A 27,812-nucleotide genomic window follows, 5' to 3' on the forward strand; every position below is an offset into this window, starting at 1 on the left:
AAAATGCCGTTTCCGGCGTTGCCCTGACGACCAGGGGCCTATTGGGTAAAGGGGCCTGAAGTGACCCCCTGGGGTGTTGCTCAGTGGTAGAGGCCCCCCCGAAGCACAGATCCCTCAGTGGGGACATGCTGCTCCCAGCTGCTGTGGCCTTGGAAGCGGGGAGAAGGAGGCCCAGGATGGGGAACCCGCCTCGCTCGCGGGACGACGTTGCAGAGTGGGCTTCTCTGTCCCGCAGACCAGCGTCCGCCCTGTGGGCCCCAGGCGGGGGCCGTGAAGGGGCCATGCACCGGGGACCCGGCTCCCCGCCAAGGACAGGCATCCAGGTTAGAAAGGCATCGTTTTCCTTCCGCAGCGGCTGGACTCAGGTCTGGGCCAGTGCATCTCGTCTCGGGGGTCACTCGGTGTCCCCTATTCTCTTCGGGACAGGCCCATCCACACAGCCCAACATCATGAACAAAATCGCCTACGTGTGTAAATGTAGCGATAACCAGATCCGGGTCCTCGTCGCGTTACGAGGCCCAGCTCCATGGAAAGGTCAGGGGAGACCGGAGTGCTGAGCTGGCGTGGACCCCCGGCACTCGGGCCCACGCCCCACTTCGGCTCCAGCACGCGGGCGGGCTGGGCAGGCGCTAGATGATCGAGGTCTCCGTCTGCAGGAAGGACGGGGCGCGGGAGCCGCGGTGGAAATGCAGGGTGCTGTCCGAGCCGTTCCTGGAGATGGACAGGCTCTGGAGCCTGTCGCCCCGGCTGGAGGGCTGGCTCGGGCACAGGACTCCCCACTTTCTCCGCAGCTCACTCTGCACCTGGGCCGGGGAAGCAAGCGGAGTGGGGTCAGGCGGGTGCTCGGGCTGTGCCCTCGGGCCTGGGCAGACAACTGCTCCCTTCTGCCTCCTGCTGCCCCCTCCTGTCCCGTCAGACCGGCAGCCGGGAATGGGCCTGGGCGGAGGCAGGACAGGGGAGGGACGCAGATGAGGCCGAACAAAGCGTCCGGGCTGTGGAACCCGAGGCCAGGAGCTGGTTTGGGCCCCTTCAGTCCGCAGGACAGCGGTGGACACACCAGAGCCCAGGAGACAGTGGGGAGAATGAGGACAGGCAGATGGAGGAGCGGCTGAGGCCAGCGTGGGGGCTCGGGCCGAGCAGGCCGATGCTGTGTGGGGACCGTCCATGCCCAGCAGGAGAAAGCGGGGAGCAGGATGGGCTGGGCGAGGGAAGACAGAGCGGCTGGGACCAGCACCCCGGGCTGTGAGTGCTGCCTGTGCGTGTCCTCCCCGCCCCCCCCCCCCCCCGCCCCTGCCCACAGCCCCTGCTCTCAGCCTGGGGCTCTGCTCTTCGTGGGACACGAGCCCAGAGGGGCCACAGCAGCAGCCAGCGGGGGTGAGGGGCAGATTCAGGAGCAGGACCTGGGGACGGCCTGGCCTGACACCCCGTCACCCCTCCTGCTGAGGCCAGGCGGGGCAGGACTTGAGGCTTCGCAGAAAGAGGCGGAAAAGCACTGGGGGGGGAGGGGAGGAGCCCAGGCAGGACGTGCACGAAGGGCAGTCAGGGGGCAGGGCCCTGGGGGGCTGCCAAGGTGACTGCAGCCCAGGTGTCAGGATGGCCTACAGGAAGCGGACGCCAGAGGGCAGGGCCAGCAGGGGGCGCTCTGCACACGCTCCCGACATGCGCCAGGTGGGCGCTCAGGGAGCAAGGTTCCTATGGGTGTGTCTGCCCCCTGCCACTCTGGGCTCACATCTGGGGTCAAAGAGCAAGAGAGCGACTGTGGACAGAGGCAGGGTCCCCCGACCTCCCTGAGCGGGCCTGCCCGGCACTGGGCCACGGCGACGCGAGGTGCGGAGGGGCTTGGCGGCCACAGCTGGCGCGTCACAGAGGGGCCCCGGGGGTGCGGGAGGGAGTGTGGCCCTGGCTGTTGGCGCCTCGAGACCACAGGCTGCAGGTGGGACCTTCGGTGCGTGGGTCTGGGTCCGGTCGGGAGCACTTTGGGAAGTCCCTCAGGACCCACCTACCTGTCGGGAGGACTCACCTCACTGTTGAGGAAGCAGTAGAGCACGGCCACCGCCAGGCCCTGCGGGCGAGAAGGGCGTCAGCAGCGGGCTCACTGCGGCCCGGGCGCCAGCCCCCCATACGCACCTGGAAGGATCCCATGCACAACTCGAACAGGATCTGGTATTTGGAGGAGATGCCCATGGGAAACACAGCGAACACCATGTAGTGGACGCCGAAGAGCGGGATGAGCAGCAGGGTGGACTTGGTCAGCCTCCTGCAGAGAGAAGGACCCTGAGCCGGGCGACAGGGTGCACGCGCGACCCCTGGCTGTCTGACTGAGCCGACAGAGAGGGGCTCCTCGGCTTCTGTCCAGCCGGTCGTGTACAGTCGTCCCTCGTTCACCGCGGTTAATCCGTTCCGGACTCGAGCGGTTGCACCTGGTGCTGAAGGACTCCCGGGTGCTCGAATACACAGGCCCACGTCCATACGTGCAGTAACTTTAGTTGTTATTGTAACACAGGGTGTGTAATTGACTCAGACAACTGAGCGCACACCGTTATCTTTTCCACTGTCTGGATGAACTTCATAATGAATGTGTTTGAAAACACGTGATAGAGCGAAGCGGCAGGGACCACTCTGCTCACCACAGCACTTGCCAGCGCACGGCCCTGAATGTCTTTGTGACACTGACTCGATGGTCCACACACCTAGTGAGGGTCAGTGTGATCACCACCACCTCACTGATGAGGACACGGAGGTGCAGCCGCTCCCCAGGCCTCCCGCTGGTGTGCGCCCCGCCTCTGACTCCCGACCCCCAAGACGCTCGGCTGTCTCCTCAGGTGGGGAGGACACGGGTGAGTGGGCCACCACGGGCCGTCAGGCGCCTGCCCTGGCTCCCACCCTGGTCTGTCTGAGCCCGCAGCTCTGGCGCCGGACCAACCCCCGCACGCTGCACGTGTGGTTACTCCGTGCACCCGGTGTGGGCTTTATTTCTCCTTGCACATTCCTCATTATTAAGTACAAGGCCCGACACAGTGTGGTCTGAGGAGAAGGAAGAATCACACATAGACTACAAATAAGATGTGACCAAGCGGCAACGGCAGATGACAAAGCAGGACAGAGGGCAAGACGCCCTGATGCACAGGCTCCCGGAGGAGTCCACGCTGAGATGCGGTGGGGCTCACCTGGCGCAGGTCCCCGGGCCCCTGCAACCAGCCACTGAAGGGGGCCTCGGGCCAGTCGTCAGTGCCCTGGGGCTGGTGCCCCGGGGCCCGCACACCTGCTCTGTCCCCTGGTGCTCGGTTTCCAGGCTGAGCCCCTGAGGGCAGCTCGGCCGGACAGACACAACACTCACTTATACTGTGACTGCTCTCTGCCTCCAACATCTGGGGACGTCAGCTTCTGTAGTAAAATTCGTAAGATGCTCACGAAAAGGATAAAATTGACCTGCACAAAAGAGACAAACATTTGTTCCTGATTCCCTGCAAGGGAGGCCAGCGTGGCCTGGGCGTCTGAGAGAGCCCACTGGGCCCCTTCTCACTGGGGTGGGGCCTGGGCTGCATTTACAAAGGGCCGGAGCCCTGCCCAGCCTGGAGGGGCCCCTGGTTGAGCTGGACATTGTCTGCCCGTGCACCACAAATGACGGCCCAGCTGCGGTGACGTGCGTGAATTAATGTCGAGACTTGAGAAGGACAAGCTGAAATGCGGCTCCACTCAGACATGTCCTCCTTGGTCAGCCTCACGGTGAATCCCCAGAGGTCCCTCCCCACCGGGAAGACACCTGAGCTTTCTCTCTGCTCTGCCCCCGCTCTGAGACCTCCTCCTGAGGATGCAGAGTCCATTCCTCGAGGGGTGCGCCCCCCGTGACGGCCAGGGCCATGCATGTGTCACGCAGGACACAGCCCCTCTCTGCCCACGTGTGTGCCCCGACGGTGACCCCTGTCTCCCTGTAGAAGAAACTACTTACTACGATAGAGATTAAAATCGGTGCTCGTATGACCCACCAGGGACCACTGTGCTCGTTGGTATCCCAGCAGCTGTAGGGAGGAGAGACGGAGAACCGTCACCACGATTCTGTGGGGCGGCGGTGAGGACAGGTGGGCATCAGTGAGGACAGGTGGGCGGTGGTGAGGACAGGTGGGCATCGGTGAGGACAGGTGGGCGGCGGTGAGGACAGGTGGGCATCAGTGAGGACAGGTGGGCATCAGTGAGGACAGGTGGGCATCGGTGAGGACAGGTGGGCGGCGGTGAGGACAGGTGGGCATCAGTGAGGACAGGTGGGCATCGGTGAGGACAGGTGGGCGGCGGTGAGGACAGGTGGGCATCGGTGAGGACAGGTGGGCGGCGGTGAGGACAGGTGAGCGGCGTGAGGACAGGTGGGCAGCCTGTGGACTCAGCTTCCCCAGGTCCTGCCCCTGAAGACGCCACCTCCCTGGCCTGTGCTAGGTCCCTCCTGGCGCCCACACGCCCACTCGAAAGGCACATGTGTGTTCAGAGAACCCGACGGGACCCGCCCCTTGGCAGTGATTTTGTTTTTTTTAACACGATGGTCCGCTGATGGGGAGGTGACAGCAGCGTGGAACCCCGAAGCCTGGAGAGGGGCAGGTCAAGTCCAGTGGACCCGCAGCGTGTGGGTCTAGCGGGGGTGGGCGCTCCCTGTCCAGCAGCATCACAAGGTGGCGGAACCAGGAGCAGTCAGTGTGACTGCTGCTCACACGAGGGCCCGGCACTCACCCCGTGTCTTCCAGAGAGAGCCTGGCCGCGGTCCACGCGCCCGTGCACACGGTGGGGATGCCTGCAGAGACACACCGGTCACCCACAAGCCCACGCTCGCTGGCCGGGAGCAGCGCCGGAGCCAGGGCCGCCAAGGACCCGGCTTTCTGACGAGAGGAGGCGGAAGCTGTTCGCACACTCGGGCCTGTGCTCCTGCCTCGTAAACTGTGTCGGGAACTGAGCGTGTCTGCGAGCCGACCTGCAGGGGCCCGACCCTCAGGACTGTGCTCGGTGAGTGTTGTTGCTGAAGTGTGGAAGGGGTGTGCCCCCGACTGGTGGAGGGTGCCCCTCGCTGAGTGGGTGTCCCACAGCGCTGCCCCTGTCCGAGTCTGGGACCTCCTGCCCCTCCTCCCGGCCTCTGTCTCCCTGCCCCCATTGGGTCGCTCCTGCAGAGGGCCGAGGGGTGGTTGGGCCACGTGCTGGCTGCAGGGGTCTCCGGTTGCCCTGGACAAGCTCTTCCTCTAATGACCCGAAGTGCACCCCACGGGGCAGCCAGGTGTCCCCGAGGGGGCAGGAGCAGGAGGGCCCCCAGGGTGGGGGCAGGCGGGCGTCCTTACCCCAGCCGATCAGGAGGTAGGCCTGGAGGCGGCGGGGGGAGGAGACGGCCACCAGCAGGGTGTGCAGGTGGAGCCCCTCGACCAGCAGCCAGTAGAAGTTGGCCATGATGCAGTACTGGAAGAACACCAGGCTCAGCTTGCAGCCCACCTGGAGGTCACAGAGCGAGAGAACGTGTGCCGTTCGGGCACAGACGCTGCGGTCACAGTGCACCCCCGTTAGTGTGAGGAACCAGGACACCCCACCTAGAGGTGCTGACGGCAGGTGTGCGTGTTAGAGACCCCGGCATCGACGGCGCCACATGTACGGCTTTGCTGGAAGACGAACACGCACACGGCAGGTGTGCACCCCGCAGCCCCCTGCAGCGCGCTCATCGCTGTGACCCTGAGCTGGGCACACGTGGCTCCTCGCCTGACCTCTCGCCCCGTCCTCATCCCCCAAGCCCTCCCTTCCCTCTCTGCCCCTTCTCCACTACCTCTCTTAACAACAGAGGAGAAAGAGAACAAGAGAAACCAGCAGGTGGGTCAGATCCCGGGACCCTGAAGGCCACCTCCCCGCGGCGGAGGCCCCGCAGCCGGCACAGCCTTACCCAGGAGGACAGCTGGTCGGGGCAGTGCAGGGTGCCCGAGCTAGAGTACAGGACGTCGTCCTTGACCAGCACCGAGACCGCCCTCAGGATGAAGGACAGAAACAGGTTCAGGTGGATGTAGTTCCGGGTGCAGTGCAGCCGCCTGTGTGGGGGAGGGGGAGGCACAGAGACCCAAAGACCCGTTTTGTGAATTTGCAGAGTGATTGTAGACTGCCCGATGGTTTTAGCAAGGTTGCTGGATATACAGAATATAACATGCAGAAACCAACTCTTTCCTAGAAACAATTAGAAATGGAATTTAACAAAATATGTAAAATACCATAAACAAATACCTAGAAATGACTATCAAATATGTGCAAGATACGACCAAACCGTGCAACATGACCGAGAGAAATGAAAGGAAAGGAAAGAAATGAAACAACAAGAGGATCTATCATCACAGGCGGAACGATTCAGTTATGAGGACACGAGTCTATCCGAATGAAAGGCTGCAACGTTTTTGAAACGGCACCGAGAAACCGGTTTTCAGAAATCCACACGCAAGTGCAAATGGCCAAACGCTTCCTGGTGAAAACGAAAGCTGACAGGCTCACGCTGGTGGAGATCACCACAGTGTCCAGGGGGCAAAGTGAGCCCAGCCGGCGAGGCTCAGGGGCTGAGCGCCGTCCTAGGGACAGAGAGGTCCGGGTTCGATTCCCCGTCAGGGCACACGCCCGGGTCGTGGGCTCCATCCCCAGTAGGGGGCGTGCAGGAGGCAGCCGATGGGTGTTTCTCACATCAATGTTTCTATCTCTCTCTCCCTTCCTCTCTCTCTAAAAAAAATAAAAACATATTCTTAAAAAAACGACAGTGACAGACAGAGGCAAACGGAACGGAGTGTCTTGTCCCAGCCGTATAGCAGCATGTGGTGAAGACCATCTTTCAGTCAAGACACACTCGGAAAAAGATGAACGAACTGAACCCCACCTCTTGCCGTACACAAAACTACAGGGCAAATGGATTGCAAACCTAACCATGGAAAGTTAAAATAATAAAATATCTCGATGACAAAAGACTGTGCCGACGAGTTCTTAAACAGAGCTCGGGAAACGCCAACCACAAGAAACAAATGATAAATGCATTTCATTAAAAACAACAAATTTTCTTGATCAAAAGACCCATTAAGAGACTGGAAAGTCAAACCACGGGACTGGAGGTAAAATGTCTAATACTTAAATCTGACAAGGTCCTTCCTACTCGATGACTCCTAAAAATCAGTGTCTAAAAAGACACACAACAGAAAAGAAAAATGAGCAAACACTTGAAGGGGTCATTAAAAAAAAAGATTTCCAAACGTATGATCTCATTATCTACCAGGGAAATGCAAATTAAAAAACAGAATTTTCTATTATTATTATAAACCCAACTGGATGGCTACCTTTTAAAAACTGACAATAATAAACGGGGACGAGGATGCAGAGGGAATAGAAGCCTCATACCCACTGGGGGCTTGGCTGAGGCCACCACTTTGGAAAATTAGCCGGCGGCATCTAGAAAGACTGAACCTGCGCAGAGCCTATGACCAGTACATGTAGCATAAACAGGAAGTGAGCATCGCTGTAATTGTGTACACGAAGCGTATACGTATGTGCAAGAGATGACGTGTAAGAATATCCACGGCTTCACGGTTACAGCTCCACAGAGGAGTCACCCTGTCTCCACGAGCGGTTGAACCATGACAGGTGGTGTTCGAGTCACACAGCCGTGAGGACAGGTAACCGCACGCACAACGTGGTGGACTCCCTGCAGCACACTGAGGGGAAAAGCCTGCAGACGGAGGAGTTTCCGTCCTGTGAGTCTAAGACAGCCTGTTCAGAAAGAGGCAAAAGACCTCTGCAGTGACAGACACTCAGATCATGGCGACCTTGACCTTCTGGGGCAGGCGGCTGTGACACGGTGGCCATGAGGGTGGCTCCCAGTGAAACTTGTGTCCTGCTCTCGACCTGGGCCTATGCCCATTTGCCGACCCATCAAGCTGCCCCTGGAAGCCGCTCCGTGGAACGTGCTTGAAGCTGCCGCGGAGCACAGCCAGGGGAGAACCAGGCACAGGGGTTTCTTGGTGTCTAGGAGTGACTCTGAGGTTGCGGTGACTCCTACACTGTGGGGTCAACGCTGTGGGGCACCTGGGCTCCCGGAGTGTGGGCGCTGCTCCCCCTTCAGAAGCCAAGTCCCTAGGCTGATGCGGCTGTTTCCCGAGACTTCTCTCCAAACCGCCTCTTCCATCTGGTCCCCTTCTATCTTCTCTCCTTCCCGCGTTCCGCCCGTGTCTTCCTGTGGAGCCGGTCTGGGGCTCATCGCTGTCAGAGAGACGTGTGCTGAGCCACATGGACACGTCATGTTCCTCGAGCTTCACGCTTTGTCTCTCATCGCTCATCTGAAACCTTCCCTTCCGAGTGCAGATGTACCAGTGGATGCCAAGCGCAGCTCCAAGTGTGGATGCCAGACACAGGAGGCCGCAGCGGGCTCCTCGCAACGCCGCATGGACGCAGCAGCCACCCCAGCCCCTGAAGGCTGTGCACACCCAGGCTCAGCACCCGGGACACGGGCCTCCTCCTCTAACGTGCGGGCGAAGCCAGGCACCAGGAGCCCTCCGCTGTGGAGGAGCCATGACAACTAACTTATAAACACTTGTAAAACCTGGGGCCTAGCTGTGTCAGCAGTTACTGCTGCACCCCGGGCCCTGAGGGGGTCAGAGCTGCGTGCCAAGTGCCTGGGCCACCGGCAGCCCTCAGGATGGCAGCTGCCATGACCACCCGACGCCCCGGCTGCGTGCTTGTCATCCAAGCCCCCACCGCACTCCGGGACCTGGATAAACCACCCCCTTTTTCTGTGCATAACATAAGGACATGGTAGCTTAATGCTTTCGTAGCTTATGGGGAAATGACGGAGGAAAGATGTTGGGAGACTGCAAAGCATTCCTTCCCTGGGTGCGACTGCGGGGACAATGGAGCTTCTAAGAGGACTTTAGAATCCACCACTCACACAGCGTCCGGGACGGGGCATCGGACGCAGAAGCATGTGTGGCAGACGGAGGCAGGAAGGGGACAGTCCCAGCCCTGCGGCTGTGTCTGTGACCGCGGAACATTGAGGCACCCCAGGCAGACGATGTCCACGTGTAGGAGCTGCGTGCGATACTCCTAAAACCACTTAGATTCGCTTGAAGGATGACGGCTGTAGCTTCGACAGATTCCAAAATGCCACTAGGTTGGTTAATTGAGTAAGTCACATAGGACAAATCCAAGGAAACCCTCGATGACAAGAACATAGATGGTTCAGCTCTCCGAAAACAAATGGAAATATTTCTTTCGAGTTTAAGTTACTCTCCTGAATGTTCCCTTTTTTATCCTGAAAAACTTGAAGATTTAAAAATATATAGTGAAGCACAGAAAATAGTATAACAAACACTAATGTGGTACCAGCTATTTTAAAAAACTGCAATATGATAGATGTTGCCCACATTTTTCAGTGTTTATATTTCCTGAGAATTACCAGCCACCTGATATAGGTGTAATTTAATTACCTTTGCTGGATTTCTCAGGTATATTCTTCACCAGTCTTTAAAAAATTTTTTTTTCTTTATTGATTTTAGAGAGAGAGGAAGGGAGAGGGAGAGAGGGATGGAAACATTGATGAGACAGAACATGACTGGCCGCCTCCTGCACGCCCCCCACTGGGAATTTAGCCCACTACCTGGGCATGTGCCCTGACCGGGAATCGAACCGGAGACCTCTCGGTGCAGGGTCAACGCTCAACCACTGAGCCGCACTGGCCGGGCTTCCTTACCCCTCTTGACTCTCTTATTTTACTTTCAAATATGGATCTGCTGTGGGCTTTTAGGTTCTAATGACGTTCCATCTGTTATGTCACTGATTTTATCTCACTCTTGGTCAACACTGCAATCATATCTTAGCAAAGAGAAATCAGATATGTGGTGAGCAAGAACCTGTTAAAGTGAATCGCATGTCATTTATTTTACTTAGTGCCAGTGATGCCTGAGACATGGATTCAACCCCAATCACGCTCATCAGCGTGTCTTAGAGGCGTCTGCTTTGGGAAAAGGTCTCCACCCTCCAACCGGACAAACATGTTGTTAGTTACCAAAGGGGGTTCCAGGTGGGCGGCGGGGTCGCTGACCTAACTACCACGGGATAAACAGGCAGAGTGCAGTGTTCACCGTATTCCACGTGGGTTCCACTAGCATCCACACTTTACAGATGCACAGAGAGGTTAAGCAGTTTGTCCAAGTCACACAGCTGCAAAGACACTGGCCCAGGACCTGAACCCAGGCAGTCTGACTCCCACGTTCAGAGTAAACACATTACAGTGTCTCTCAGCCAAGCATCAATGGCCCAAACAGCATGTGTGTTTCTGTATTTTCACATTTGCATAATGGCTGTATTTGGTAAATAATGGTTGAACTGGATTCCTATCCAAGGGCAGTATTCTCTCTTTATAGAAGGAGTGCAGAATGTTTCAATAAAAATGTAAATAGGGCACCCCATTTCACACTGCATCCCCAGGGGCGCTGGGTCAGCTTAGCACAGAGAGGGCTCGAGGCTGGGACTTTTCTTTCCTCCTCTGCTGGGCTCGGTGGAGTAAATGGATAATCCCCCATCTCATATTTCTTGCAGAATTGCTTATTTGCGCCACTTACCTGAAGAGGCAAAGAATTATGCTTCCGGTTGTAAGGGAGATCAGAGAGACACTGTATCCCAGGGTGTAAATGGCCTTCACCAGATCATAAAACGTGATCTGTAAAGAAAGAAAGTCGCATCTGTGAGCAGCTGGTGGCCAGCGTGGGATCAGGGGACAGTTTCCGGGCCCAAGGATGCCGCTCCCTTCAGGACCTGCTCTCGCGGCTGGTGTCCTGGGACCCGAGACAGCCCCTTCCACAGCTGCACATCCGTCCGCACCCCAGTCACCCCCCCTTCAGACACCCACCTGTCCCTTGTTGCACTGTGTGTGCCCTGGGTACAGGTCTGCCTGGGGGGACAGCAAAGGGTGTGGAGGACATTCCGGAGGCCGTCCCTGCCGCTTCCCGGAGACGGTCCCCATGCTGGGACCAGCAGCACCCTGTCCCCACCAGGAGCAGGCTGGGCTTGGAGCAGGGCCCGCCGCCCTTCCCATGTGTCTTCCACAAGGGAGCACTCAGCTCCGTCTGGGCGATTTCTGTCTCGAGAACGTCTGTGCGCTCTGATGACCACAGGATTCTGGGAACACCACGGTCACACCAAACAGAGGAGAACCCAGCAGTGAAAAGATGGGGAGGCGGGGGGCACGGCTGAACCCCATGTTCTTCCCAAGCCCCCGGCCGACGGAGCCAACTCATTTCCAACTTCCAATGTAGGTTTCGTACGGGAAGAAAGTGTTCCTACTTCTGTGTTCTGTAGTGTGGGTGTGTGGGTGAGCGAGAGTGTGTGTGAGAGTGTGTGTACGTGTGTTGGGGTGTGTGTGAGTGTGTGTTCGCTCCTCTCCCTTCCTTCTCGCAGCGGCTTGGGTCTCACATCAGGCAGTCTGGACCAGGGAGGGGAGCCCTCCCCTTGGAGGGTGATGTCCTTCTCAGGTGGACAAGTTGGGGACGTGGGAAGTTACGTCATTCTTTTTGTCTTCAAGGTTGCAGATTCACGTTTGTCTCAGAAAAATGTGGAAGACAAGCTAGGGTTTAGAAAATGTCCTCAAAAACTCTACTTTTAGGTTTTTGTCCATTTTATATTTTCTTTTCTGACTTGGGGGTCATGACTTTCCATCATTTCACCTTGTGATGCGAGTTCAGCTGTAATGAAATATGTCAATCTGTTTCAAAGCACGGAACACGGATAACACACACGACAGCTCACAGGGCCCAAACCTCACCGTGAGGCGCCGGGTCCCCCCTCCCGAGGCGCCATCGACCCCTGACCTGCGCACTGAGGTGCTGGGTCCCCCCTCCCGAGGCGCCATCGACCCCTGACCTGCGCACTGAGGTGCCGGGTCCCCCCTCCCGAGGCGCCATCGACCCCTGACCTGCGCACTGAGGTGCTGGGTCCCCCCTCCCGAGGCGCCATCGACCCCTGACCTGCGCACTGAGGTGCTGGGTCCCCTCTCCCGAGGCGCCATCGACCCCTGACCTGCGCACTGAGGCGCCGGGTCCCCCCTCCCAAGGCGCCATCGACCCCTGACCTGCGCACTGAGGTGCTGGGTCCCCCCTCCCGAGGCGCCATCGACCCCTGACCTGCGCACTGAGGCGCCGGGTCCCCCCTCCCGAGGCGCCATCGACCCCTGACCTGCGCACTGAGGCGCCGGGTCCCCCCTCCCAAGGCGCCATCGACCCCTGACCTGCGCACTCCCCCTCGTGTTCAGCGCACACACCGTCTTCGTCGGGTGGAGCTTCGTGCCAGGTCCCGTGCAGACTGGCGGCACCTCCCTCAGAGCCTCTGGGGGGAAGGGGGGTCTTTGTGAGCGTCTCTGCCCATGGGAAGGGGACCGAGCTTCAGGGCCTCAGAGAGATGAGGGTCTGGGCCCCGAGTCTCCATCCTTATCTGTGAAACAGAGACCACAGGAGCGCGATGCCCCTCTGCTTGATGCTGACCAGGAACCTGGACCCCAGAAGCCCTGAGAGGTCTGAAGAGTCTGGGATCACGTTGGGTGAAGAGCGAGAACTCAGGAGAACAGCGAGGGGTGAGCACGAGCCAAATCTCTGCACAGGGGGCCACGCCCTCCTTCCCTGACGGAGCCGCTGTCCCCTTGCCTGGGGGACAGTGAGGGTCCCTATGCCGTGTTCCGATTCCCCCACGTTGTCCAGATTCTCCTAAGTCAAACGCGGGGTCCGGCTAGTGCGGCTGCTCCCCGAAGACGTCCATGGTCACGGTGGGAGCGGGGAAGTCAGGTGGTGCTTCAGCTTCTGCATGAACAGCTTCTCTTCCAAGGAGACGCCTCTGAATTATTGAGGCCCTGTCGTCCCAACACAGGGTGAAGCCGAAAAACCCAGCCAGGCGGGTGATGTGGCCACAGCGGGCCTGTTGCACGACCTGACCCACTTCAGTTTCTCCTCCATGAACGGAGGGAATGCACTTCCTTTTCTTAAACTGTGACCCAACGTGCAACCCAAATTCTGGAGGCAAAGTGATTTGGGCGAAACAGCAGCCCAGACGCAGAGCAAGAACCAGGAGCCGGGCCTGACGCAGCCGGGCCTCGCCTGGATGGGCTGTTGGAAGTGCCGACTCTGGGCCCCTGGCTCGCGGCCCCGGGGCAGCCGGGAGGTCTGTGACCAGGAGGCATTTCTACGTCGACAGTCTCAGGGGACGAGGACCTCGGTGCTGATGCTCCAGGAACTGGCGATTCATTTGCCACCTGAGCAAACGTTTGCGTTTAGACTCAGTTCTGTATTTTTAAGCTCTTTTCCTGACGCCCAGGCCTCCCTGTAGCTGCAGGCCCCACAGGCTGCCCGGGGCAGGAGGTGAACACGAGAAGCCGCCACGTCTCCTACACGGAAGGGGCCGAGCACACGGCACGGGGCCCGCGGCACCACCACTGAGTGGGTTTCAGGCAGGAGTGGTCGCCGTGTGGTGCTGGCAGACAGGTGCTTCGAAACAGGGCCGCGTGTTTGAGTCACAGTTTGAGTCCTTGATTCAAACGCCATCACCATGACCTCAGATCAGGCAGGAGGCCAGGTGGTCCAGGGACGCTTCCCGCTCTCAGCACATCGGTCAGCCGAGGGGCAGGGGGTGGGGTGGCTCCCAGCACCGCAAACTGCCTTCAGCTTCCCCAGGACGGCCACTCCTGTGACAGCCACCAAAGGGCCTGCGTCGGGGGACCAGATCCCCCAGAACTCAGTTCTGGGCTGAGACTTGCCTGGTCCGCTCAACCCTCAGCAGGGCTGCAGCCCCCTCCCCCCACCCCATGGACACACCTCGTCCTCATCATCTCCTTCCGACTCATGGAGTCTGGACACCCCTGGGCAGGGCCCTGGGTCCCAGCGGGCGACTTGTGGCTCCTCCCTCACGGGCGGGTCCTTCCCTGACAGAGTTTTCATCACGTTGGCTTAGACCCACCTGTACGATGTCAGGTGGGCGTCCCCCCAGCACACACGCCTGTGAGCCTCCTGCCTGACCCCCGGCTTCTGTGTCTTCACTTCCCTCAGCATCTGCCACCTGATGCCCCCACCCGCGGCAGTGGGTTCATGGAGGTTCCCCTCCCCCCCTTTTCTCCAAGGCCTTGGAAACGCAATTTCTTTGTTGGGCAAGTACTGAGCACCTGTGTTGCAGGTGCCATTGGATCAGACCGAAGGAGCTAACAGCGGGGTCGGACTGCATTTCTGCACGTGGCGGCCAGACTTCCACGGGGCCTGAGGGGCTGTTTCCACGGCGGCCGTGGGCAGCGCGGTCGATGCGGATGCTCTGGTGCCACCTCCTCCCACCCAGCCCGTCACCTGCGCGATCTCGCCCGTCTGCCTCCCTGTCCCGCTCCGGGGGTCACCTTACTGCTTGATGAGCTGTCATGAGGACGACACTCACGTGTCCCTTAGACCACGGTGGGCATTTCCTCCTGCCGTTCAACGTGCAGCGAGGCCGAGACGCTGTCCGTGAGCTTGTCCTGAAGTGATCAGGTCGCAACCGTCCCAGAAGCAATGTGGGGCGTCCACTCCCTGGAGACACACCCTTCGCCACCCTCAGGGCCCGGCCCCACCTCCCGCTCGGGCTGCCCCTCGGGGACGCGGCACAGGGTGCCAGGGTGGCGCCATCTCCGACGTCAGGTGGGGACTTGCCGAGGGGACAGTAGCGGTCAGTGGGAAAGAGCCAAGGTGCTGTTCTGAACACCGAGAGGCCGGAGCAGACATATTTTTAGGAATATGGCATATTATGGAAGAAATGAGTCCGTTTGATGCCTTGGACGGCTGAAATGCCAAGCAGTTGTCTTGGCTAAATTTAGCAGAAGTGTTCTCTATTTAAGAGCTGTGTCAGCTGATCCATAGCACAGGAGGCTCCGGAGCAGGCTGCTGGCGGGCATCACAGAGGGGCTGTGCGTGGTGGGCCAGGGCCAGGGGCGTGGCGCGGGCAGTCAGCAAGGTGGGTACAGCTCTGCTTCTTACAGATTCTTCTGGGAGGTTCCCGACACTCAGGAGGAAGGATTACGGAGACTATACTATCCTGCGGCTAAATACCTAGTTGTGTCCATTTTCACCAGCTCTCAGCGTCCCCGGGAGACCACAGATGGGGACAGTGGGCAGCAGGCGGGAACCAGGCCGGGTCCCGGCCCGAGGGAGTCAAGACAGCCTTTGGTGCAGGAAGGAAGCCGGACAGGAGAGGCGTCTGAGCGTCCTGTGGGCTTCCGCCCTGTGTTCCTGGCCAGGGGCGTCCCCTCCTGCCTCCCTGTTGTCTGTGGAGTCCCTCGGCCGATGTAGCCGACCCTGAGGCTTTTGTGGAGGTGACTGTGTTTTCCCTCGAATTTAATCAATTTCAAAACCAACACAGATCGCACATGAACCACCCAGGGCAGAGCTCGGCTCTGTGAGGGCAGGAAAAGCAACGAAAGTCACGGAACTGGAAGAAGCGAGCGGGGAACGAGATGGGAACTGACTTGGGGAGCGTAAGCCCCAGGGGCCGCAGAGCCGGCTCCCATCACGGCCCCTGCCCCGCGCGAGGGACCCGCGGGCACTGGGACGGCACCTCTCCTGCCCTGGGGCCCGTCCTGGCCTCGCAGATTTCATCTTCGAAATGTTGTTCATCTTGTTCCCTAAACAACCAAGTATTCAAAGTATTCATGGAAACTGCCATCAGGAAGAAAAATTACATTAAAATGTTTTGACTTTCTAATCCGTTCGCAGGGACTATGCATTCGTGACATTTGCCGAATCTATGAAATGTTTAACTAAGAAGAAAAATAGCTCTGCAGGCTGAACGGAAAAGCATCAGATTGCAGATGCTCTGGGCTTCACGCAGGCTGCAGAATGAACCCAGACGCTTCGCAAACGGTCGCTGAGAATGTCACCCGCAGGCGCCCGGGGGGCCCACAGGGCAGAGGGAAACCGCAACTGCAGAGGCTGCAGGACGAGACCCGAAGAGCCAGGTCCCCGGACGGGCTGCGGAGGCGGCACACGGGCCCGGGGCAGAGCCAAGTCGTACGTGACCTGAACCTCCTGCAGGAGGCTCGCTGCTCACCTCTCCTCACCTCCCTGGACTGTGCGGCCAGCACGGAGCCCCCAACACACCGGGGACAGGTCACCCCCTAAGCCACAGGGCAGCACAGACTCCGCCCTCGGTTTGCAGAGGTCGTCCAGAGCTGGGCCGTCTCCACCGCTGGCTCAGGGCTAAGAAACTGTGTGACTTCTCGCCAGCCCAGATCCCAGGGGATGCGAAGGGGACAGAGAGACCCAGGGCAGAGAGGGCCCTCGAGCGGGCGGAGCTCAGGGCTGCAGGCGAAGGGAACCCGCCTCTCGCGCCTCCAGCTCACAGACCCCGAAACGGGCGACATTGCGACTTGGCTGGATCTGGCTGCGAGGGCAGGAGGCAGAGCCGAGCACTTCTGGTGGGCGGGAGCGTGTCTGCTGCCCTTCCGGAGGGTGGACTGGAGACTCGAGGACCTCAGGGCCCTTACCTTGCTCCCCTTCTCGGGGTCACTGTAGCCGCACACGTCCATGAAATCCGGGAATGTCTCCGACCACCCATCACTAGTGCAGTTCTTGCTTATGTTTCCTGGAAAATAAAGCCCAGACGTCTGAGCGAGCTGGTCCCAGGGACGAGGAAAAGCCTTTCTCTCCTGGGTCTCCTTTTCCTCCACCCGATGTCCGGCACAACACGCTCAGAATCCTCGTTCTCACGTTTTACCCTTCCCACCGGCCCAGGGTGAAGGGATCTCCACAGCCCTCCTGGCCCCAGGTGTGTCCCTTCCCGTGTTCCAGACAGAGCTCGTCATGTCCTGAACATCTGGGCCGTTCACAGGAAAACCAACCACCTCCTGGGGAAGCAGCCCAGGAACTTTGCAGCGAGTGAACCGGGCAGAGGACCCCAGCTCCCCTCAGCACCCTGTGATCTTCCAGAAACACAGCAGGTGTTCAGGTCACAGGACCCCACTCAGAACGTGGAGCTGAGGACTGAGGAGCCAGCCCAGTGCAGACCCAGGCGGGAGCCTGGCCGCTGTCCCCTCCCATGTCCCCATCCCCCCGGCTCGTGGCTCCAGGGAACCTCACTTCCCTCAAGCCCCTGGCAGACTGTCTAAAGGTTCATGGCTGGGTTTATATGTGTGCTGGGTGCCTCCGTGCCGAACCCAGGGCTCCCTGTCTGCGTTGCCCCCCACGCCCACTTTGGTGCTCAGGCCCCTCGACTGCACATCTGGCTCACGCACAGAGGTGTCACTTGGCTGCGTCTCCCTGCGGCTGGCCAAGGTGGACGGCCCAGCAGGAAGCTTGACGCCCTTCCACTCCCTAAAACCAGCCAGGCGCACGAGGTGCAGGGGTTCCCGGACTGGCAGTAAAGGATGGATGCCCGCTCTTGCCGCCTCGCGGAGAGGCCGACCCCCAAGGGGGACCTGCCCTGGGGGCTCAGAAGCACACAGACGAGGTACCTGGTTTGCTGTGAAGGCTGTTGAACACCTTGAACACCGTTGGGCAGGGCACCGTGACGGTCTCACCCAGGTCTGCGGGACGCCAGCACGTGAGGTTGTCCCAGACGCCGCTGCAGGCTGCAAGGGGGCAGAAGGAAGGCCGGAAGGACAGTGTCACAGTCGCCGCGGGGAGGGCCAGGTTCACGGGACTGGGTCTGTTTAAACGCTTTGCAGACAGAGAGTCTGTTCGCTAGAGAATTATGTTGCAAATTATTTTTCTGTGAAATAAACGTGCACTGATGTTCCTGAGAATATACTTACTGATGTTCACTGTCATCAGCCCTGAAAAATAACCAAATCTGTGGTAGAAAGCGTGGGAGTAATTCAACCTGCACGGTGCACTTCTGAGTTGTTGTTTTGTTTTTTGTTTTTTTTTTAATCCTCACCCTAAGACTTTTTGTTCAGATAGAGTGGGAGGGAGACAGAGAGAGAGAGAAACATCGACCTGAAAGGGACACATCGAGTGGCTGCCACCCGCATGACCCCAACCAGGGCCGGGGATGAATCACAACCGAAGTATGTTCCCTTGACCAGAATCGAACCCGCAACTCATTGGTCCACAGACCAACACTCTAACCGCTGAGCCAAACCGGCCAGGGTGCACTTTTGAGGTTTAATAGATTTATTCAATTTTTCCTGTTGATGGGGTCAAATGGGCACCTCTGTGTTTAGTTTGGGGGGTTTGGTGTCTCCGGAACCTCTGTTTGTGTCACTGAGGTGTCCGGCCAGGTGACAGCCAACATCATCCCTTCCTCCATGTTTAAGAACAAATGTCACCCTCCGTTCACAAGCTCACACTGAAAGCCACAGAGCAAAGCTTCCGGGGAGCCAAACGGTGCTGCGGTCTCTGCGGGGCAGCCAGCCTCCCGGGGCCCCCCAGCCAGCCTCCTGGGGCCCCCCAGCCAGCCTCCCGGGGCCCCCAGCCAGCCTCCCGGGGCTCCCCAGCCACCTTCCTGGGGCTCCCCAGCCAGCCTCCCGGGGCCCCCCAGCCAGCCTCCCGGGGCTCCCCAGCCAGCCTCCCGGGGCTCCCGATTGCCGACAGCAGGCAGACAAGGAGCCTTCCTCTCCCCGCGCAGGACCTTGTACCTGGCTGTTCCCCGGCGGGAAAACCCCTCTGCAGCCCCCAGACCCCCTGCCTCAATGACAAGGGCCAGAATCCTGAAGGAAGCCAGGTGTCCAGTCCCCCAAGAGGAGCCCCCGCTGCGCAGTTGTGCTAAACAGCACGAGCATCCCCAGGTCTCTGTCCAAACAGCCCTTTCAGGCCGCCCTCACCCCAGGGGCAGAGGCTGTGGGGGAGCAATCCTGCCACTCGGGTCCCACACAGGGAGCCTGGTCCCCACTTTGGGAGGGGACTTGCCTTTGGGGCCACACGCCATCCTCTGGCATGACTCACACAGAGTCTCATGAACTCTTTTCACCAAGTGGGGACACTGCATGCGGCAGCTTCCGAGCTTCCCCACTGAGCGCACCACTACTGTACTCTCACGTTGCGCACCATCGTGTCTAACAGCTCCCGAATGTTCCGCAGTACGGATGCAACACAGTGAAACCCCCCACGTCTAAACCCTCCATATGCATTATATTGTGACACAGACTAGCAGAGATGACATACTTATTTGGTTGGAAATCTAGCTATTAAGGACTTAACAGGGGCCCCCCAAATGCTTGAACTTTTATCCTGTCCTTCGACCCTGCTCTCCCCTTGACGAGGGAAGGTCTTCATGGAGAACCACTGGTGATGTGCAAGGAATGGTTGAATCATCAAGTAAAATTCAGGCACAGTTCATCCACAGGGAGTAAAAATTGAACCAGAACTTTGCACGGTGCCAGCAGCCCCCAGACTCCCCGCCAATTGCAAAGGGAAAATAAGAACTCAGTGGTCACTCTGGTGTCCCCAGAGGAGTCCCCAGCTTTAAGGGGCACCAGGGCCCCTAGGGCCACCAGCGTTGTGTGTGGAGGGAAGCAGTAGTGTGGACACCTTTCCTACGGAGTCACATCCACACTGGGCCAAGGTCACACGCAAAGGGCACAGGAGAGCGAGGTGGGTTCCCCTGGAGACGGTGAGGCGGGGCCAGCTCGGGCTCCATGCGGTCCCTCTCTTCTGCTTCACGAGCTCACTCACGGCTGCTCCCCGAGGACAGGACTCGGCTTCCGCTCTGCGTTCTTGTAGGAAAACACGGAACCAGATGAAGACGGACAGGGCAGCGGAGCAGAGGGCAGCTGTTCTCGCCACGCCTTCTGCCACCGGGGTGCGGAGGGCTGGCTGTGATCTGCGTCCCTCCCATTGCGGTGAAATCCGGGGAGCCCTGTGCAGGCTCGGCCTTGCAGTCCCCCCCCCAAGGGACTGTGCCGAGTGAGGAGATGCCTACAGTCCTCTGAGCTCGAGAATTCTTACCCAACAATCTTTAAAAAACGAATGATCTTTGTGATGGTCAAACCTTTGACCTGTCTTCTGTTCCAGTCCCCTCCGGCCTGTCGTCAATACAAAGGCTTCAGAGCCGAATGGAACGACTCACCAATGGAAAATTCTTTTAAAAAATTGCTTGTGCTTCTCTGTGAATGTGGCTATTTGCTGGAACCTGGATTCCAGAAGCAGACGCCCACCAGCGGCCTCACGGGGCCACCCCGAGGGCCGGGCGGCAGGCAGCTCCCGGAGGAGACGTTGTCTTTGCTGCCTGCTCAGGTGGTCGATGACAGCACCCCGTAATGCCGAGTCCCAGGGGATCCCAGTGATCGGAGCATTCACCGCGACGACAGAATGCCTCTACCTGGAGTTCCCTTCTTTCCGTCATGCTAAGGATGCACTTTGCAGCATTTGTTCTGAAAATACTGGCTAGTGGGGTTCGGAACGTGTATCCACACGTGTGCCAAGCCGGGCACGTGCCAGGTGCCCTTTGGAGAGGCTGCCATCCGGTAATGATGGCTCCTGGCAGGCGCAGAGAGCGGAGTGGTGTCTGGAGGGGAGACGCCCAGAGCCACGGCTGTTGGGTGGATCAGGCCTCTGGTGCGAAGTGTCTCTCCCCAGAGACAGCCGGCGACAGTGAACAGAGACCACAGGCGGAAGAGGTTGTTACAACCGGCAGTGACGGTCTAACATAACAGGGCAGGGTGTGACGTGACCATAACCTAAGTGCCCCTGGACACAGACAGGGGTAAATACACAGTCCAACCAGTGACCTGCACTTTCTCGAGCCCACATAGAGCCTAGGTGGGCAGTAGCCACGTCCTCCTGACATGTGCAGTGACAAGTATTCACTGATCCACCAGTGTTACCGAGCGTCCCGAGTGGCCCAGGCCGACCCCGAGGGCCGGCAGCTAGACTCGCTGCCCATGGGGCATCCGTGTGGGCACAGCTCGTCGAAACTCCGCTGCACGCAGGCGAGGGCACAGGCTGAGCCTCAGGCCCCGGAAAACCAGCGGCAGAGCCTGGGCGGAGCCCCAGGACACGGGGATGGGACACCCACAGCACAGCTGGGACTCCACAGCATTTGTGCCATGCTACAGGGACCGTGCTGCAGGGACCTGCCCTCACACACCTCCAGAGCACCCCGGTATCTGTCTGAGTAGGTCACAGAGACGCCCCGCCCTCACCCACCAGACAGGAACGACAAGGTGTGGCCAGGACACCATGTGCTGGGACCGTGCCCCCGGATGTGCTTTGAAATCAATCACTTCAGGCCTTCAGTCTGGACGTAGCAAGGTTGTATTTTGGGGGTGACGGTTTAGGGGGATTTCATAAATGGGGAACATATTTTGGGACCTGTACTAATATTAAACCAAGACTCAAAACCCAGAACTGACCAAAGCTGTTCCCGAACAAAAGGATTTTTCACAGAAGCTCAGTCTGACCTGTATGTTTGAAACATATGCGGAATGCAATGAACCCCAAACATCAACCGTGCCTAGCTGAGCATACCGCGCCCCAGGACGGGGTGGCACAGCCGCTCCCACCTCGAACAGCCGCACAGCACGCGCCCCTGGAGCCCGTGAGCGGCCAGGAGAGCGGAGAGGGTGCTGCACGCGGAGCTGAGCCTGTGGCCCACTGAGGCGTCCCTGCTGTCCCTCCTGCGAACAGCCCAGTGTCCTAACAGTGCGTTGAAATTCCCAGAACTGTCCCTCCAAGGGCTGCTGACTCGGGCTGGGTTGGTGCCCCGCAAACTCTGGCAGGCTCCCTGGGGACGCTTCCCGGAGGCCTGATGAGGCTGGGACTCGGGGGCATCCTCCACGTTATCCCCAGGATAATCTTCCATGGATTTACGCTCAGGACTTGGGTGACATCCCAGGATCTGTCCACGACATCCATCTCCCAGTGTTACGACGGGCGTGACACAGTGCACGGCACCCAGAGCACAGCCGGGTGTCACCCCGAGTGTCCGGACAGCCCAGTGCACAGACGCCTGGTCCTGCTCCTCCGGACATGGGCAGTCACAGTTCTCGAGACCCGCCTCCTGTGGGCGACCCTCTGCAAGACAAGGCACCAGTGTGGCCAGCTGCCCGAGGCCCCAGGAATCACAGTTCCAGTGACCTCACAGCCCCCCAGCCCAGGGCGACCCTCCCCTGGACCCCTGTGCCCCGCACTGGCCGTCTGCATCCTCACCCTGCCTCTCACACTGCCCCCTCCTCGGGGGCCAAACCTTTGCATCTGCCCTTGGCTCCTCCTCCTGCTTCCCCGACCTTTCGCCAAAAATGGTCCCAGTGCTGGCGACCCCCCACGACCTCCTCTGTCCTCCTGCCTGGAGCATGCTCCCGCCTCGGCCTGCCGTCCCCTCTCTGTCGCCTCTGGAGGAGCAGCCCCCCCTCCACCCAGGGACCCGCTCTGCCACTGGCACCTGCCCCCCACCCTGCCGCACGCTGGGGCCTGGCCCCGCGCTGTGCACATGGGCCTGGGCGATGAGTCAGTATGAACCCACACAGCTCTGACTGCCGCCTCAGCTTTTCTTTCCTTACAAACGACCTCGCTGGAACAGCAGACAAGTGTTTTCTTGCTTCTGGTGACTTTCACACCAGTTCCTCAATCCTGCGGAATTCAGACTGAGGTCCCGAGACCCTGATGCCTCATCTCAGTCAGAGCGCCAGAAAGGGATGCGCAGCACCCATGGGGCCGCCGTCCGGCAGGGAGCCCGCTCCCACGCGGCCCCCGGCCTCAGCTCCTCTCCGGAGCGGGACAGACGGAGCCGTGACCCTGGAAGTCGTGAGGAGACAGGCGCTCAGAGCCCGAGCTGTCCTGGGCTGCCTCAGAGGCGGCTCTGTCCTGAGGGCAGCTGGCCTGGGAGGGAGCCCTTCTCCGGGCAGGTGCTGGAAGTAATTCAGTCCCGCCTCTGCCACAGACCCAACGGAGCCATCCGAGTCTCCACCACAAGGAAATGTCCCAGGGCCGATCTCGTCACTGCAAGAACACCGAGCGCCGTCTCCCCCCACTGCAAACACGGGAGATGCTCCACAGCCTCTTTCTGAAGCCGCCCTGTTCTTTCTGCCCCGGGGAAGCCCGGTGGACTTGGTGGCTTTCACGGGCTCTGCCCCGGCACTGGCCTCTCGCGAGTCTGAGGTGGGCCACCCTCAGCCCAGCGCCGAGGGAGCCGGGCCCAAGGCAGGGGCTCAGGAGGAGGGTGTGAGCCTCTGTGCCCCGCACAGCCAGCATCTGCCACACAGGAGGTCTGCTTGCCCCCTGCAGAGCTTTCTAAGTGCCACTTGCCAACTTTTAAGAAATTGGAATATTTTGTGTAGAGGCTGCATCTCTAATGTTCTCTGAAAATGGGAAGCTGGGCAGTCTGGCGGCTGCATTGCCTCAGGAAACACGTGAGGGCTGTGAGGAGCCCCTTCCTACAGCCAGGTCCTCACCTTCTGCCACCCTCTCCACCCTGCACATCCTCACTGCCCCCATCTCCTCACCGCCAGGCCGTGGCCCACAGCTCACACTCATGCACACTCGTGAACGGCTGGCCAGGGACCGGGGCTCACACCTGTGCCTTCCCGGCAGAGTCACACGAGAGAACACTGTTCGGAAGGTGTAGACGCCACAATCCCACCTGCGCGAGCCAACCAGAGGGTCTTTTACGTGAAATCCCAGTTGTGCATCTAATGGGGGGGTGGGTTGCTGGAACAAACTTACAGATGGTCCTTCCACCATCCTCTGTCCACAGTCCAGTCCACCCTGACCCACTGTGAGGGGCTGTCCTCAAGGGACAGTCATGGGCAAGGTCCCTGCTGCCCACGGCCACTTTCTGCATTTTTTTTTATCTTCAGATAGAGTAGGAGGAAGAGAGAGAGAGAAACATCGATGTGAGAGCGACACATTGACTGGTTGCCACCCACATGACCCTAACCAGGGCCGGGGAGAAACTGCAACCGAGGTACGTGCCCTTAGCGGGAACCGAACCCGGGCCTCTCTGGTCCGCAAGTTGATGCTGCAACCGCTGAGCCAGACCAGCCAGGGCGATGCCACTTTCTATTGTTTACAAAACGGTCCTGTCTAATGTCGGGAATCCAACAAGGAGAGAAACGCTAAGAGTATCTCAGGAGCTTCTCCCTGACACACCAGTTATGAGAGGGGCGTGGGCAGAGGTCCACTGTGTGCTGAGAACTTTTCAACCGTGGGCCCGCAGTGTCACTGGGGAGATGTTCCTCCCTCTCCCGTTCCAGGAGTGTCTGTGCCCGGAGCTGTGGCCGGGACCTGGGAGGGGTCCTGGAATTGGAGTATCTGGCCTGGGACGAGAAGGCAGAGCCTACAAATGCTCTTTAACGGTTGGAAGATGCACTGGCACGAGTCCAGCTGTGCCAGGGGGCACATTAATGCCTCTGTGGGCAGCCCCAGACCCATCTGCAGCTGGACGACCATGCAGTGATGGTGAGAGGGGGAGAATCCCATCTCCGGGGGCTTCACGCAGGCCTGGGGGTCACCGACTGAGGACTCTGTGGACCCACTGCTGCCCCCTGCTCCTGGAATGTGTGGACAGGCTCTGGGATCACAGCCACTAACTAGATGACCCTGATGGCCTTGACTCTGCCTAAGTCTCCTGATTCTCACCGAAGGGAATGGACCCCAGTGGCCATGGCAACTGCTTTGTTGGGAGGCCCTGGTTGGCAGGACCCAAGTCTCATCTATCCTTGTAGCGGGCAGCGGGCAGCATACGGCTTTGCACAGGACACTCAGTCTCTGTCTGCTGTGGAGCTGAGCTCCGTCAGCAGCCTTTCTCTGGACACAGTGTGACCAGACCACGAGGAAGACGCGGCAGCCAGGGCCAGGTGCCAAACCACAGTGCTTCACGCTGGAAGGGACCCTGGAGCCAGAGGCCCCTCGTCAGCGAAGGGAGGGACAGGAGGGACGCTCAGGGCAGCAGTGTCCAGCACACCAGACTGTTTTAGCACAGAATCTTAATTTGACTTTAATTTTTCCTTGAAGAGGATGAACTAATGACAGAATAGAGAAACAGAAAGCTGAAGCTCAAAAGATTTTCCTACTGTTTACAATCTAGGTGCCACTCCAGAGCTGCTGAGCTTATAAAGTGTGCGTGTGCCCCGGTCGAGGGACGTGGGCCAGCACTTCTCTGACCTGAAGCAAATGAAACCAGCAAGTTCACGGTGCTCACAATAGCTCTGCCTTCAGGAGAACAAAAACCTAATTTTCCCGTTGATTTCTGATGAGTTTCCGTAGTTCTTAAGTGGACCAGAAATTCTCAGTGATGTTACTAAGAATTTAAAATGCAAGGAATCAGATAAATACTCATGGAAAACGGAGTTGCTTTTGCAAAGCATGACAACGCCCATGGAATTATTTTAGTAACAGTTGCTATTATCTCAAACCATGGAAACTGTTTCTGTTAAGGATTAACACTTTCTTTTTAAAGGTTTATGTGAAGGACCTTCTCCTCTATATGCATTTTACCAGAAGTTTATTAAAAAGCAGTGGAAACAAACTTTTTTTTTTTAAGATGCAGGTAACCTTAAAACACTTGTTTGCAGAGCGAGGCCTGAGCTGTTTGCTTGTCAGGTTATTGGTCCGGGGGACAGTCTCCCTGGCAAAGCCCTTGCCTTACCTTTGTATGTCTCTGTCTGCGCCCTTAGAAGCTCTGCACATTTGGTTTCTTCCTCCTGTATTTCCAGATGAATTCGGCATTCTGGGTGAATGCTGTTCACCTGGTTAAGGTTAAAAAAATAAAATAAAAACAACTAAGAATTCTACCCTAAGAGGACACTCAAGTAAATGTTCTACAAAAAATACCCCCAAAAAACCCAAACCGCAGAGTTTAAAACTGCTTCCAGACTAGCACTCATCTGAAAGCAATCACCTTCATATTTCTGGCATTGTTATTGTTTTTCCCAATATCGCTATTTACTTTGGGAAGGAATTATAAGGCAAATAGAAACCTAGCGGAATTGTGTCCCGAGCAGGAACACAGGCTGACAACAGAGCACATGCTGCACAACTGAGCTCTTGAACTAGCAACCTTCCCACATTGGAGTCCTCCGGGCCATAGCCTTGATTCCATGACAGTGAAGGCGTGTTTACTCCAGAGGCCAGCATGTTGCAGCTACGGACGGCCTCCCGGTCCCTGGAAGAGCCCGGGCAGGGTCACTGTATTCTTAGGGGCTGCAGGTCACACTCGAAACTCAGCTTAAGGCTCTGGAGTGAAGGAGCTTTTCAAAGAGATTAAAAGGGAGCTGGGAAGAGGGAGTATGGGGACATCACATCAGTGCCATGAAGGAAGATGTGTCACGGGGCTGGCATGTGACACAGGTATTGTCTGTTCACGTGCGTAGGACAAGCCCACAGGTCTCCGTCCTAGAAGATCATATTCTGTTCTCTCTTTACAAAGGCCCAACACTCTTTTTTATTACTACCTGTCCCCCACTGAGCACTCACAGTGTTGGCTGCAGCTCGGCCCCTCCCATGTCTGAACCAAATTCTGCCTTTACTAAAGAAAGCCATGCTCCTGAGCATGTTCCAGCCGCCTCATTTCACTGTCCTACTATTAACAATGATGCTGAGAGAGGCCAGTTATGATTCTAACAAGGACAGTTTCCTGAGAGAATTCAGAAAAGAAACTTAATGCTAGACACTTTTACTACACTTACCCTCTTCTTAGAAAAAAGACGTAAAACTTGTACCCCACCCCAAGCTCACTACTGGACAACCACCAACTGGAGAAGCTCCCGGCTGCCAGCATTTTTCGTACATGAACAGTCGACGGATTAAATGTCAGGGTTGGGGACATCCTAGTGACTTAAAAAGAGAAATACCTTTTTATTAAGGTATCACAAGGCACTATAATGCCCGACACTCCTGTGATGTGATAACTTATTCTGGGATCTAGCAGAAGTTAAAGCAGCATTACCCATAATAATTCTGGCTGCTTTTAACCAGCTACCTTTCACCCTATTTTCATTAAATTTGTTGGAGTGACACTGGTTAACAGACTTACACGGGTTCAGGTGCAGAATTAGACAACGGCATCTGGGCCCTGCGCCGTGTAGCTCACCACCCCAAGCCCACTGGCTTTTCCGAGATGTTGAAATGGGCAGCATCCTTGGGGGGTGGGGAGTCTCAGCTGTCCTGACAGCACAGCAGGGATGGTGGGTTCACACCCCGAAAGCCCCAAATGTCTTGTCACTTACAGCGTCCCCGACTAACTCCGCCCTTGGCTTCACAGCTTTGAGGGACCCTGAAGCTTTGGAGCCTGATCCTGGTGCGACACACGGAACAGTGTGGTCGCCACCTTTTTTTTAAGGTCCTCAAAGAAAAGGAAGAAGTCTTGATAAAGAATCTAATGTAGTAACACACCTCTGTTCAGTGTATCATTTCCTCCGGTGCTCTTACATAATTCTATTTAAAAAAAATCAAAGCAGAACATTTCCGAAAGGAAAGTTTATCGGGCCACATGGCGACTGGCTCTGACACGGAAACAAACCAGCCGGCAGCGGGCCGGTGACTCTCCGGTTCCCCTGGAAGGCGAAGCCCGCGCAGGTGCCCGCAGCCCGTCCCCACGCAGGGCCGAGGGACGCGCCCGGGAGACCCAGCTCGTCCTGGAGGAGCGTCTCCGAGACACGGGGTCCGGTTTCCAGCAAGTCCAGGAGGGCGGCAGGGAGGAGGGCAAACGCGGCCTCGCAGCCCGGATCTGGGGCTCGGTTCCTCGCGGCCCTGGGGAGGGTCCCCCAGCCCGGACTCGGGAGGGGCGCAGCGGCGCGTGGAGCGTCCTCCGGGGCCGGCGAGGGTCGGGGACGGGCCGCGCGCACTCACCGGGCCGAGCAGCCAGCCGCAGCAGGTCAGCAGCGCGGGCGGCAGCAGCGCGGGCGCCCTCAT

At 58.3% G+C, this 27,812-nt stretch overlaps 1 protein-coding gene across 1 annotated transcript; it reads right to left on the minus strand.

The window, feature by feature from the left end:
• Nucleotides 1-21: 21 nt before the first annotated feature.
• On the minus strand, nt 22-27,812 carry VIPR2 (vasoactive intestinal peptide receptor 2). The gene is made up of 13 exons (XM_036247100.1): nt 27,750-27,812; nt 25,549-25,648; nt 17,477-17,593; nt 16,511-16,608; nt 10,593-10,690; nt 5,900-6,041; nt 5,313-5,460; nt 4,717-4,777; nt 3,950-4,019; nt 3,338-3,429; nt 2,128-2,257; nt 2,021-2,062; nt 22-803 (listed from the first exon to the last, which is right to left on the minus strand). Exons 1-13 carry the CDS (start codon nt 27,810-27,812, stop codon nt 630-632), a joined length of 1,335 nt encoding a protein of 444 aa, XP_036102993.1. The 3' UTR covers nt 22-629.

The sequence above is a fragment of the Molossus molossus genome, unplaced genomic scaffold (genome assembly GCF_014108415.1).
Source record: "Molossus molossus isolate mMolMol1 unplaced genomic scaffold, mMolMol1.p scaffold_m16_p_7, whole genome shotgun sequence".
Taxonomy (NCBI): domain Eukaryota; kingdom Metazoa; phylum Chordata; class Mammalia; order Chiroptera; family Molossidae; genus Molossus; species Molossus molossus.

What these genes read in the sequence shown, in the direction of transcription:
- VIPR2 (XM_036247100.1), bottom strand. Translation starts at nt 27,812, where the DNA reads ATGAGGGCGCCCGCGCTGCTGCCGCCCGCGCTGCTGACCTGCTGCGGC. An exon ending in CAGCCTTCACAGCAAACCAG is followed by an intron (nt 16,609 to 17,476) that starts GTACCTCGTCTG and finishes TTTATTTTCCAG; the next exon opens with GAAACATAAGCAAGAACTGC. An exon ending in AGAGAGCAGTCACAGTATAA is followed by an intron (nt 2,258 to 3,337) that starts GTGAGTGTTGTG and finishes TTCTCTCTGCAG; the next exon opens with GAGGCTGACCAAGTCCACCC.